The sequence below is a fragment of the Typopeltis vanoorti genome, chromosome 17 (assembly GCF_054136105.1).
Source record: "Typopeltis vanoorti isolate ZY-2024b chromosome 17, IOZ_Tvanoo_1.0, whole genome shotgun sequence".
Taxonomy (NCBI): domain Eukaryota; kingdom Metazoa; phylum Arthropoda; class Arachnida; order Uropygi; family Thelyphonidae; genus Typopeltis; species Typopeltis vanoorti.
The window spans coordinates 109,318,724-109,331,398 of NC_143565.1; the positions used below are offsets into that span (position 1 = coordinate 109,318,724).

At 35.2% G+C, this 12,675-nt stretch overlaps 1 protein-coding gene across 1 annotated transcript in view; it reads left to right on the top strand.

Annotated features, from left to right (window-relative positions):
- Positions 1 to 2,969: 2,969 nt before the first annotated feature.
- Sras (Ras converting CAAX endopeptidase Sras) overlaps positions 2,970 to 12,675 on the top strand; it is a 190,344-nt gene continuing 180,638 nt past the window's right edge. Inside the window, exon 1 of the mRNA XM_090406984.1 lies at positions 2,970 to 3,288. Within this exon, the coding sequence (XP_090263110.1) occupies positions 2,970 to 3,288 (319 nt within the window). The remainder of the gene's footprint in view (positions 3,289 to 12,675) is intronic.

Consider the following 12,675-nt stretch of genomic DNA (forward strand, 5'->3'; position numbering starts at 1 on the left):
TCATACGCAATACTTCAACACACACGCGCGCGCGCACACGCACACGCACGCACGCACGCACGCACGCACGCACACACACACACACACACACACACACATACACACACACACACACATGCGTATGTTTGTAAATTAAGGCCAGAGATGTACCGTCTCCTTGCTTATTCTGAAAATATAGGTTCTTAAAAATTCTACTTTGCGTTTTTATGACTAAACAATCTAGTGATGTCGCAGAATTACACATCAAAAACACAAATTGCAATAATTGAGCTTATTTTAATTCAGAATTCTTGATTAACTGAATACTCGATGAAAGAATATTTATTCTTCTACAGAAATGAAAACTTCTTCAGCAGAACCATATAAAAATGGATTAGCGTAATTATTATTAACATTTCACAAACAGACATTGTCTTCTAGAATGGAAACTTCGCCATCTGCGTATTATATGATGGTGAATGAGACAAGTCTTTTTCTTTATTTTATTTTGTCGACACATATTTCTTACTCAAAAACTGGTCCAATAAGAGTTCAACGATATTGTGTCTGCATATCAGTTGTCTGTTCTGTTTTGTTCCAAATCTAAACTCACTGTATTATTTTTGTTTGGACATGATTTGTGGAATGCAGAGAACAATTTAGCATTTAACTTAAAATACACTTATTTGTTATGTTAAAACCTAATTTTGGATTAATTCTTGTCCCCAAAAGGGAGTGAGCTCACTCTTGAGGTAGTGCAACACCGCAACAAAGGGGGAGGAAGCTCCAAATACTTCGTCCCCTTCCAAAAACAATTGAATATTTTGGGCCAGGAATCAGATGAGCACATACATAGTAAAAATTCTTCTCCAAATCTAGGTGATCCGTCTATCCTCAATGAGCGAGCCAAAGGATCGTTTTCAACTCAAAGGTACTAAAAGTGCTCGCTGGTCAAATTAAATGCGTGTTTATTTGGTGGGCAGAAACATCGTTTTACGCCTCTCAAACATTTTCGATTTCTAGGCATAACAGATAATTATTAAGTTTAATTCTGCAGTTTACACGATTTTTTTCGTTAGTCAACAAATACATTTTTAATATGAACTAGCCATAAAATGAAGTTTGATATTCCTTTACATTTGATCTAAAGAGAGGTGTGAATGTACATGTAATGATTGGAACGAATGATTTGACGTAAATCGTGTGGGTTTGATGTGATGATGTCGATGATGAACAGCAGTTAAATGAGTACGAGAGGAAGCTTTTACAGAAGCTACTGTTTAATGAAAATGCGTGGGTATCAGATCAAGAAAACGGGAGTTATAGAATGGAAGGGAATGAGGACGGCAGTTAGAAATAACATTAACAAGGAGGCAGGAATATCAAGAGCAAAGCTTAAAACTATCATCCGCTGCTTATACACTAATGCCAGAAGTGTAAGGAATAAGACAGAAGAGTTTACATCATTGGTTATTACAGTCCAGCCTCAGATAAAAGGTACAACGGAAACGTGGTTGATCGTGATGATGATATCTTGATTAGAATTGACGTTAATGGGTCCAGTATGTTTAGAGAGGGCCGAATTTATAAAAAAAAGGAAAGGTGTATTACTGATGACAGCAAATGTGTTGTAGCCATGTAAGTTTGCTTAACTAAGTGAGAGTCATTTTGAAAGTGTCTGGTGTGAAATAAACGTTATTAGAGAGAGATAGTTATTTGCGAATCTGTTACAGACCTGGGAATAATGAAAGGCATGAGAAAGAAATGTTTACCCAGATTATTTTAGCTACTGAGAAAAGCGTCATATTCATGGGGGGGGGATTTCAATTTTCGAAATATAATTTGGAAAGAAGAAACAGCTTATGGAAGAAAGGAAAGAGAATTTCTTAAGTCCTTAAGATCACTATCTCATACAGTTGGTGATGAAGGGATCTCGCGAGCAAAATGCATTAGATTTAATAATAACATCAGATAATGCAATTGTCAACAGCTTATCAACATTACCACCAGATGGCAACCGGGAGGTGGGTAAGCATGCCTAGGCATCTAGAGTAAAAGATATATGTGGAACAGGGGATTGTGGAAAACTCAGAAAACAGCTTGAAGGAGTTCTATGGGATAAGGAACTTGAAGGAAAAGAGATTAATATAGCATGGATCATCGTTAAGAAGTGTTTAGTGATCGCAATAACAGACTGTGTGTGTGTTATGTTCCATCGAGTCGTTTTCGACTCCTGATGATCCTATGATTCAAATGCATCTGTCTTCCTTCTTTCACTCTTTCTCAGGATCCAACTTTCACATCTATCTATACAATACCATAGGGAATACCATTGCTTTCAAGATTCTGATTTTTGTTGCCAGGATAATATCTTTATCTTTAAAGATCTTGCTTAAATTTGTCATTGCTTTCTTTCCGAGTAATAATCTTCTAATTTCTTCAGTACAATAACCATCTTTATCAATTCGGGATCCTAGGAGCACAAAATTGTTAACTGCTTCCATTTTCTCCCCATCCACTTCAAAATCATTAAGTTCACATGTTGCCATAACATTTGTCTTTTTGAGGTTGTTTAAGACCATATTTAGCACTTTCTTCTTTAACTTTCATAACAAGTTCCTCCAAATCTTCTTTCCATTCTGCTAGCAAGGTAATATCATCTACATACCTCAAATTATTAATATTTTCCCCACAAATTTTAATTTTAATTAAGGTACTCAGACTGTAATCAAAAAGGATTAAAAAATTGGCGTTAAATCGATGAATAGAGAAATTAAGTAGGAATTGCAGAAGAAGAGAAGATTATGAAGAAAATATGAACTTGGAAGAAGCGAACTGTTAAATGAAATGCATGAAAGGCAAGAATAGCGACAAGTATAACAAGAAGGGAGATATTAGATTATGAGGGAAGACCTAGCGAAACAGACCGAGAAAAACCTAGGAAGTTTTTCCGTTATGCAGCTTGCAAGAGAATTAATGATTATGGGAGGATGACTCTACTGGATCGAGATGTCGCAAGAGTGACCAAAGAAGTTATTGTGGAGTTAATCAGTGATGATTTTGCTAATACTGATGGCAATGATACTAGTCTAAGGAAGCAGGGTGTTGAGGAATTAATTCAGTTCCTGGAAAATAATGAGGTAGAAGTCTATAATTGTTTAAGTCATCTTGATGTGAATAAGGTTATTGGACTGGGTGCAATTTCATCAGGTGTTGTGAAAGAATGTTCAAACGAATTGACACTTCCATTGACTTGGATGTTTAATGAGAGTCTAGTGTCCTCAGCAATCCCTAATGAGTGGAAAGAGGGCAAGATTGTTCCATTGCATAAAGGTGGAAGCAAAATGGATGTTTCAAATTACAGACCAGTTTGCATTTCTGGAGTGGTTGTTAAGATCTTGGAGAAATTGGTTAGGAATAGAATACAGGATTGGTGGATAAGGAGAAGATTCTGTATAGAGGTCAACTTGGTTTTGTTAAAGGGAGGTGATATTTTACTAATTTACTTACATTTCATGAAGGTGAAGGTGACTACAATTTGGGCATGGGTGATTCATATACGGTGATACTTCTGGATCTTGCAAAGGCATTTGACAGGCTACCACATAATAAACTGGTGTAGAAGTCACAGAAAATGGGATCAGTTGGTTGATTGGATAGCATGGCTTTCTAATCGATATCAAACTGGTGTATAGAGGAACCATGTCTCTGAGAAGGAGAGTTACCAGTGGAATCCCACAGGGTTTTGTTCTAGGATCATTCCTGTTTAAATTGCTTATTAATGATATTGCGAGTTGTTTGCAAGGGGATATTCAGCTGTTTGGAAAAGTTATTACGAATGATGTAGATGTACTGGTGCTTCAAATCCATTTGAATAAAGTGATATGTGGGCTAACAAGTGAGGATATCAATTTAATACCAGTAAATATAAAGTTTTGCACTTTGGATCTCAAAATTATAAAGTTATGTATCATATTAGAGGTGTTGCATTGCAGGAGGTGGAGGAAGCGAGGGATCTTGGAACATTGGTGGAAAAAGAATTGATGTTCAAGGGGCATATTGCAAAAGGGATAAAAACAGCACAAAGAAATGCCACTATACTAAGAACAATACTGACAAGTAGAAATAAGGATGTGGTCATTCCAGTCTATAAGGCTTTGATAAGACAACATCTGGACTACTGTGCACCGATTTGGTCACCTGCGTTCCTAGTTGAGAAGCAAGCTGTGGAAAAAGTTCAGAGTCTAACAACAAAAGCTGGTATCGGGACTGTGGAATACTGACTATGAAGACAGGTTAAGAGAATGTAAATTGCAGACTCTGGTAAATAGGCGGGGGGGGAATATGATTGAGACATATAAATTGCTGAGGAGTACTTATCAAATAGATATGGAGGATATTTTTCAAATGGTTGAAGGAAGGAAGGGGATAGAGAAAAGAAGTCATTCTTGGAGGTTGCATAAAGGTATGGTGCATAAAAGAGCACGGCATGACTTTTTTACATGGTGAGTGGTTAGTGAGTTGAAAGTTGAACCAATTTAAGACAATGAACCAATATAAGACGAGGTATGATTATTTATCTCTATTAGAATGCATCTTACTATTGCCTCGCTTGATCAGCCTTGACTCTAGGAGGTGTTGTATAATAATAATAATATCCTACGCGTACTCCATATGGATCTGTTATTTAGCGCCATCTGGTAGCTAAAACTGTACGGAATGAGTCAGTATTATATTGGAACCAATCATATTTCTGCACGGAGAGTTACCGTCAAATGATTATTCGCTCAAGACAGCGAACTGTTGGTTGCTTTCTTTGCTTCTCTATAATCTAGATCCGAAGGGATATGCCAGTGATTTTCAAACTGCTTTAAAGCGATTCTCCCTTTTTTGTAAAAAAATTCATTTGCCTCCCCTTACAAATTTTCATAAATTTAGCTCACTAGGGAGCGCTATTTAGGACTTTAGGCCTACTCTCAGTTGATATGCATAACTACTTAGTATAGTGCCTGAGTGCACGTATCTTATTATATATTATATTTTGTTCCCTGACGATGGCAATTTGACTTTTCTAAATATCGGGAGTATTAATTAATTGTTTTTAAATTAACATTAGTCTACGCTGTAATTTCCTTACAAAATACAGTGATAAATATCCAACGCATAAGTCTTACCACGAATTTAATCCTCCATCTACATGTTATGTCGCTATTCACCATCTACACAATATACTGCTGCCCTCTGATAGTAATTATAGTTCGCCCACCATTTATAGATCCCTTCTTGGCTTGGTGCCAAGAATAGTCGATTCATGCTGAAGGGGAGAAAGAAATGAAGGATGTACGAATTGGTCGCCAACATGCGAAATCACGTGCTTTCTTGTCTGTCGCTATACTAGTACTAGCTTGATTTTTGTTGTTCCTTTTTTGCATTATTTTTTTATTATTAATTTGTATGATGGATCCAGTACGGTCAACAAGTTCTATTGTTACACGTTTCAGTAGCTCTTGCAAAAGAATATTGAATAATGTGCTGACATTCTGCGAAAAAGAATCGTCAGAAGGCCGTCTTCTTGTTCCCCTTTCTCAAGTCATAAAACGTGCAAGTGCAATTGCGGGCGTATCGGAGTCGACTGTTACAAGAATTCGTAGGGAATCAAAAGGTGAAGGTAAGCCAAAATTTAGATCTCCTGAAAAAAGTGCCAGAGAAAGAAAGCCATCGAAACCGTAGCTTTGAATGATTTTGATGTAGAGGTTATAAAAAGAACTATTCACGAATTTTACGTGGTCGAGAAGAGTGCCAACTGTTCCGAAATTGATTCCTGTGCTTAAAGAAAAAATTAATTTTCTTTGGAAAAGAGAAACTTTAAGGAAAATACTTCATGAAATCGGATTTTGTTTTAAAAAGTCCCAGAATAAAAGGAAACTTATCATGGAGCGAAGTGACATTGTTTTATGTAGAACGCAGTATTTGAGAGCAATAAGACGTTTCAGGGAGGAGAAAAGACCGATTGTGTATCTAGATGAAACTTGGATTGATAGTAATTTAACTTATGGAAAATGTTGGCAGTCTAAAGAAGAATGTGGAATGCTACAAACCGGAAATGCCTCGCGGCGCATAATAATTTTGTGTGCGGGTGGAGAAATGGGTTTTTTACCGAATTCAAACTTACTATTAGAAGCCAATTCAACTATTGGAGATTACCATGGGCAAATGAATTCTACGATCTTCGAAAAGTGGGCAGAAGAAAAACTGATTCCAAACCTTCCTAAAAATGCTGCTGTTATAGTTGACAATGCTTCGTATCACTCTATTCGATTAAACAAAGTTCCAAATTGGTGTAATAAGAAACAAGTTCTAATGGATTGGCTCTCTGCAAATAACATTTCTCATTCCCCAGATATGCGAAAAATTGAATTGCTTAATTTGGTCAAAAGAAACTCGCCCACAACTAAACTATTTAAATTCGACACAATGCTCAAAGAGCATGGATTTCTAGCTTTGAGGCTACCACCATATCATTGCGATATTAATGCTATTGAGTATGTTTGGGCAGAAGTGAAAAGTTTCATTCGCCATCGCAATGTAACTGGGGATATTGACATGTCGAAACTTTTTAAGCTTTCAGAACAGGCGATTGAAAGTACTACAGTTCAAAAGTGGGGAAAATATTGCTCTCATGTCACCTCATTGGAAAATATATATTGGGATAGAGACGGAATTATCGAAGAATTGTGAGAACCTTTGGTGATCAGTTTAAGTGAAAGTGATGGCGATTCGGACACCAATTCAGATGACTCTGAAGATTAAAAGAATTTGACAATGGTATTTTTTCCAACATTTTTTTTGCATGCTATTGAGAGTCACAACAAGTCATAAATTATTAATCGGTTTAGGACATTAAAGTGTCTCAGTTCTCTCAACTGTAAGTTTAGAATATCTAAGTTCATTTGAAATAATTTCTGTTTTTCTGTCTAATTTTTATTTTATAGAAAACTTTCTTAAAAATAAACTTAGTTACATTTTTGTTTTATGCTATACCCTTTTTAATTTTATTAACATTCTACGTACATTTTTCCAACTGTTATACAAGCAAAATAGTTACACTTTAAAAACAGCAATGTTCATAAAAGAAAAGCTAAATTTTCCGACCTGTAATAATAAACAAACAAATTCAGACTGATTACCCTATTATCGGAATGGATTCTCTTTTTTCTGACATGCGCAGAAGGGTCGCGGGACCTCTAATCGGTGGGCGAACTATAAATTGTGTGCATTCTCGGGCTGGTGTGCCTACATATCAGATCAGCTAACTCAGTGGATAATTAATAGATCAGATAGGTATTAGACTGACCTTATCTGAATGATAATTTCAAGTTGTATATCAGATGAGTGGCATCACAGACAAGAAGGGAACCAGTAACCACCGTTCTCTTCTTAAGCCAGAAAGGATTGGCTTTTTTTTTCTTTTTTTAAATCCTTCCCTTACATGCGCGGAAGCAAAGCCTATGAAGATTAATGTGTGATGGCAGATGTCAAGAGAAAAGTAATTTCCTAGTATTATTTTTTCTTTCTTTTGAAGAATTTGAAGTTGTGTCTTTGGGCAATAATACTTCATGGAAGGAGAAGGTGTTCTGCAGAACAGAGATGAATGTGAAGGACGAATGGCTGGGAGCAGCTTCAGTGAGTCAGCAGTTCAATATAAAAGAATGGTGAATGAATGTTGCTCATGTTTTAAGTTAGCTGAAATGAAGGACATGATGAATGCCAGATCTGAGAATTGTCAATAGAAGAAACACACTAAAAAATTACCATCTCTGACAATGGCTGAAGAGTTTGTGAGAAAAGGCTAAGAGTAACTTTCAATCTCAGAAGCTAGTCTGGTCCTAATTTTAAGATGAGCATTATTATTAGAGATAAGAGAGAAGAAGTTTTTTTTTTTTTCAAGAAAAAATAGCCAAAATTGAGTTTTGGAACCATTTAAGGGGACTAGATTGTTATTGTCTAGAATCTAGACAATAACAATCTAGACTCTAGATTGTTACTGTCTGTAAAATCACCTCAAGGTGGACCTCGAGGTGATTAATTTTATATATGTCGTAATACGTGTAAAGATTTATAAGTTTTAAAAGAGGTATACCGTGAGTAGACATATAGATACAAAATTAAACTCCTATAAACTCCTTTTGTACCTCCCGTGGCAAGGTTCAAATGCTCTTGGCAAAATTGTAAGGAGATCGATTTATGTTTTGTGTTCTATAGAGAAAAACCTTATAAGCATTCATCCTGTGAAATGATTTTGATTTCTAAGATTATAAATAAACAACAAAGGGAACTTATGACTGATTTTTTTTTCCCAAGCACTTTTATTTTCATTCCATTTCGCGCACTCATCCTAATGCACCATCGTCTGTGGATTATTTTGGCACCAAACAGCTAGCTTGGTGCCAAAATAGCTTGGCATCGTTCTCATTAGCTGAATGATGACGACTTCTCAGCAGTAGCGTTTCCTAAATATGAATCTAATTAGCGCTTACACATTTTTGCTAAATGCACTTAAACAAGATAGAAGTAAGTGAATAATTTTAATATTCATTGCTCCAATAACTGGTTAGAAGGTAAATGAGCTGTTTATTTTAATTACAATTATTATGGTATAAATGGAATAACTTTAACTGCTGTATGCGTTAATCTAAAAACGAAGCAAATGATTATAAACAATGTAAATAGATATATCTCCAGGGCACATCCTCTTCGTATTCTTCATTACCAGGAATAACTGCAAATCCATGAATAATTTTACAGTATCTGTAATACGTCTTATAACCAGGATAGTCACTATAAACTCCTTTTGTACCTCCCGTGGCACGTTCAAATACTCTTGGCAAAATTGTAAGGAGATAGTTATTGACATTTGCGGAACACAGAACTGACAAACTTAACAGCAGAAAACCAATGAAGAATTGCCTAGACCAAAATTTCATATTGATTTTGATACCTAAAAAAGAAAAATAAATAAATAAAAACATTTCAAAGAATGACAAAAAAAAAATAATAAACAAAAATAAAATAAAATAAATAAAAACCGCTGAATCCATACTGCTGATCGTGTGTTAGTTGAAAAGATTCGAGTTGAGTGTTGTTGGTTTCTCTATTTAAAAAAAAAAAAAAAAAAAAAAAAAAAAAAAAAAAAAAAAAATTGAAACGAGAGAAATTTAATGGTAATTTGATACTAGACATTTGCCTTCTTTTTTTTTATTTTTTTTTTTTTATTTAGGAATATGAGCAAGAGACAGATACCAGCAAAACAGGCGAGAACTAAGGGACAACAACATAGAATAGAAGTTGACTATGGAACACAAACTTTCGGAACAATCGGAGAAATGCCTTTCAATACCAGGAAACATTTCTTATATCCAATTTCAACAGGATTCTGCTGATCTATTCCTGGGGTAGGAACGGTAGGAAAAAGTTTATCAAGGTCATGAAGGCAAGAGTTGGATAGAAATGAAGAAACCAAGAGATCTGCTTTTTTTCAGTGGATGATAACGCAATAGAATTACCTGAATACAAAATGGTGAAAGTTGGACAAAAGTTAAGTTTGGACGTGAAGCAAGTTTACTACTTTTAGCCCTTACAAAATCAGTTTTGCATGTGCTGTACAGTCTGCTTGCATCTATTACGACTTTCGATGTCAACAGAAAAGGAAAACGGAGATTTTGATGAAAGCTAATTATGGTATACCCAGTTCTTCTCCTATACAGCCTCAATACACACTTCTTGGAGAAACAAAACTTCGATAATGAACGAGAATTTAAAATTGAACGGGAAATAAAATGTTTCCACATCAATAAGAATTGTGTCAGTAGTGTCTACAATGTAAATGAATGAATGAGAAGACAGAAAATAATCTAACCAAGCAAAATGAAGCGTAAACAACACATGGATGAGGATGGCTGCGTGAAGGTTGCTCCATGGAAGAAGAAATCAATACTAGACTGTGATGTGAATTGCCAATTTAAAATTGAACAGTGAAGGACAAACTACGTTCACGGTATATTAGAAGGATCACTAGTAAGTAAGAGATCTACAGTATTTGAAGAGTGGTCAGAATGATTCTGGCAGGAATGTAAACAATTTGTGGGAAATGATCATGGCAAATGCCATCATGATCTCATATAGATGTTTTTTGAAAAATATAATTTGTTGCATTAAGTTTTGTTACTAGAATGACCCCTTATATAACACATATTCTTCTGTGTTTTCTTAAAGTTAAAAAATATTTATTGTGATCGCGATCAGAAAAGCTTGAAAAACTATTAGAAAACTGTGGATGGCATGGGTGCGATTATGTAGAATATATTATGCAGTAAAAAAGAACTATAAATCCCAACATCAGAATAGAAGAGATACAGCAAGAATAAGTGAAGCAGAGATAGGAAGAAGGTACAGAACAGTGTTAGAAAAGAAACTGTGGAGAAAGAAAAAAACTCGAATCTAAGAGTGAAAAGAGTAATGAAGGCGATAGAAAATGCAGTTGAAGAAACAGAACCAAAAGAAGAGAAGATCAAGAAGAAATGGATTAGACAAGAAACACTGAAGTTAGTACAGGAGAAAAGACTGTTAAAGATAAGAAGGGATATATCAGAACAAATAGAGGAGCAATATAGAAGAAAGTGTAATGAGGTGAAAAAACAGTCAGATTGGATAAGATGAAATGGTTAGAAGCCCAATGCAACAATATAGATCAGTACTATGGAGAGTATAAAACAAGGGAGGTATACAAAATGATCAGAACCATTAATAGAAAGTGGCAACCAAAACAGACCACAATTAAAGATGAAAAAGGCAAAGTATTGATGAATAAAGAAAAACTTGTACAGCTGTGGACAAGAAACTGTTGTGAGTTATATAAAGAAAAACTTGATTTAGATATCGTTGGGAAACTGACTGAAGAACTGAAGCAGATATCACCTCCAGGTAATGAGCATGATATGGAATTTTTTAGAGGAGAGATAGAAAAAGCAATAGGACAGCTAAAACACAACAAGTGTCCTGGTAAAGATAACATCACTGGAGAAATGATTAAATACGGTGGTGAAAGTATAGTTACAGAAATGCACCAACTATGTAATATGGTATGGAAAGAAGGGAAAATGCCAGAGGAGTGGGTGAAATCAATATTAGTGACATTATACAAGAAAGAAAATAAGCTAGAATGTCAAAATTATAGAACAATTGCCTTCACAAGTCACCTCGGTAAAGTGGTGATGATTATATTGACAGAAAGATTGAGAGCACAATTAGAAGCATACCTTGCAGACGAGCAAGAAGGATTTAGGAAGGATAGAACTACAATTCAACAGATTTTGACAGAGGTTAATAGCAGAGAAAGCTAGGGAAAAAACAAATATATATATACATGCTTTGTTGAGTTTCAGAAATCATTTGAGAGTATTGACGAAAAAGTGACATTAGCAGTTCTGGAATCCTATGGAATTGATAAAAAAAAAAAACTAATAGCTATATTAAAAGATGTTTATCAGAATGCAGATGCACCAGTTAGAATAGGTGATGATTTGGAGAAATGGTTTAAAACAAGCAGAGGTACTAGACAGGGGGACCCAATATCACCAAGCATTTTCATCGCACATTTAGAAAGAGCAATGGATAAAATGAAAGAAGATGCCAAAGTAATATCTCTACACGGAATGAGAATTGACATTCTGAGATTTGCAGATGACATTGTTATTATTGAAGAAGACTTTCGATAGAGAACTACAAAAAACCCTGAAACTGTTACATTAGGAAGGGAAGAGATTTGGACTTGTTATGAACTTGGAAAAAACAAAGACAATGGTATTTGGCGAGAAGAGCATGAAACAAAAAGATACAAGCGGATGTGATATAGAAACTGTAGAACAATTCATATATTTGGGAAGTAAAATGACGCATGATTTGTACTGTAAAATAGAAATAAAAGATCACGATTGCAGAGGGAAGAACAAATCTGAAGACCATAGATAACATCTGGAAAAGAAAAGTAAACAAAAGAAACATGCATCTTTAGCGATGTCCTGTATGGATCTGAAACATGGGTAATAAATATGGAATCAAGAAAAAGATTTGTGGTGATTGTTGTACTTATATGTTATGTAGTTTGTTGACTGTGGTCTTGTTATTTGATATGTTGTTCTGGTTACTCTATATGTTGGGCTCTAGTAGTGTTTTAACATGACTGTGTAGTGCCGTAAGTGTTTCACCTTAAATATTTTGTGTTTTGTCCATGCTTCCTGCATAAGAGTGGGTTGTTCCCAGAATATCAGTTTTATCATTTTATCTTGCAACCATTGTAGCCTGTTAAGTCTGTAGTCTGCGCAGAATGCGTATGATGTGATTGCATATCTTAAAATGTTTTCACATAATGCTTTATAGATTAGTATTTTTATGTGGGTTGGGGCAATGTCTTTTAATCTGTATAGTTTGCTTGCTATTATCCTAAGCTTGGTATGTAGGTAGTTTGTATGGCTATTCCAACTTTGATCTGCATCGAAGTGAAGTCCAAGGTAGCGTGTTGTTTTCACCTGTGTGATGGTTGTGATTTTAGGTTCTGCACTTTGTGTATAGGAGGATGAATGTTTGATAGTGAGATATTTAGTTTCTATGGGCAGGGTTTGGGGGTTTTTGAATATCATT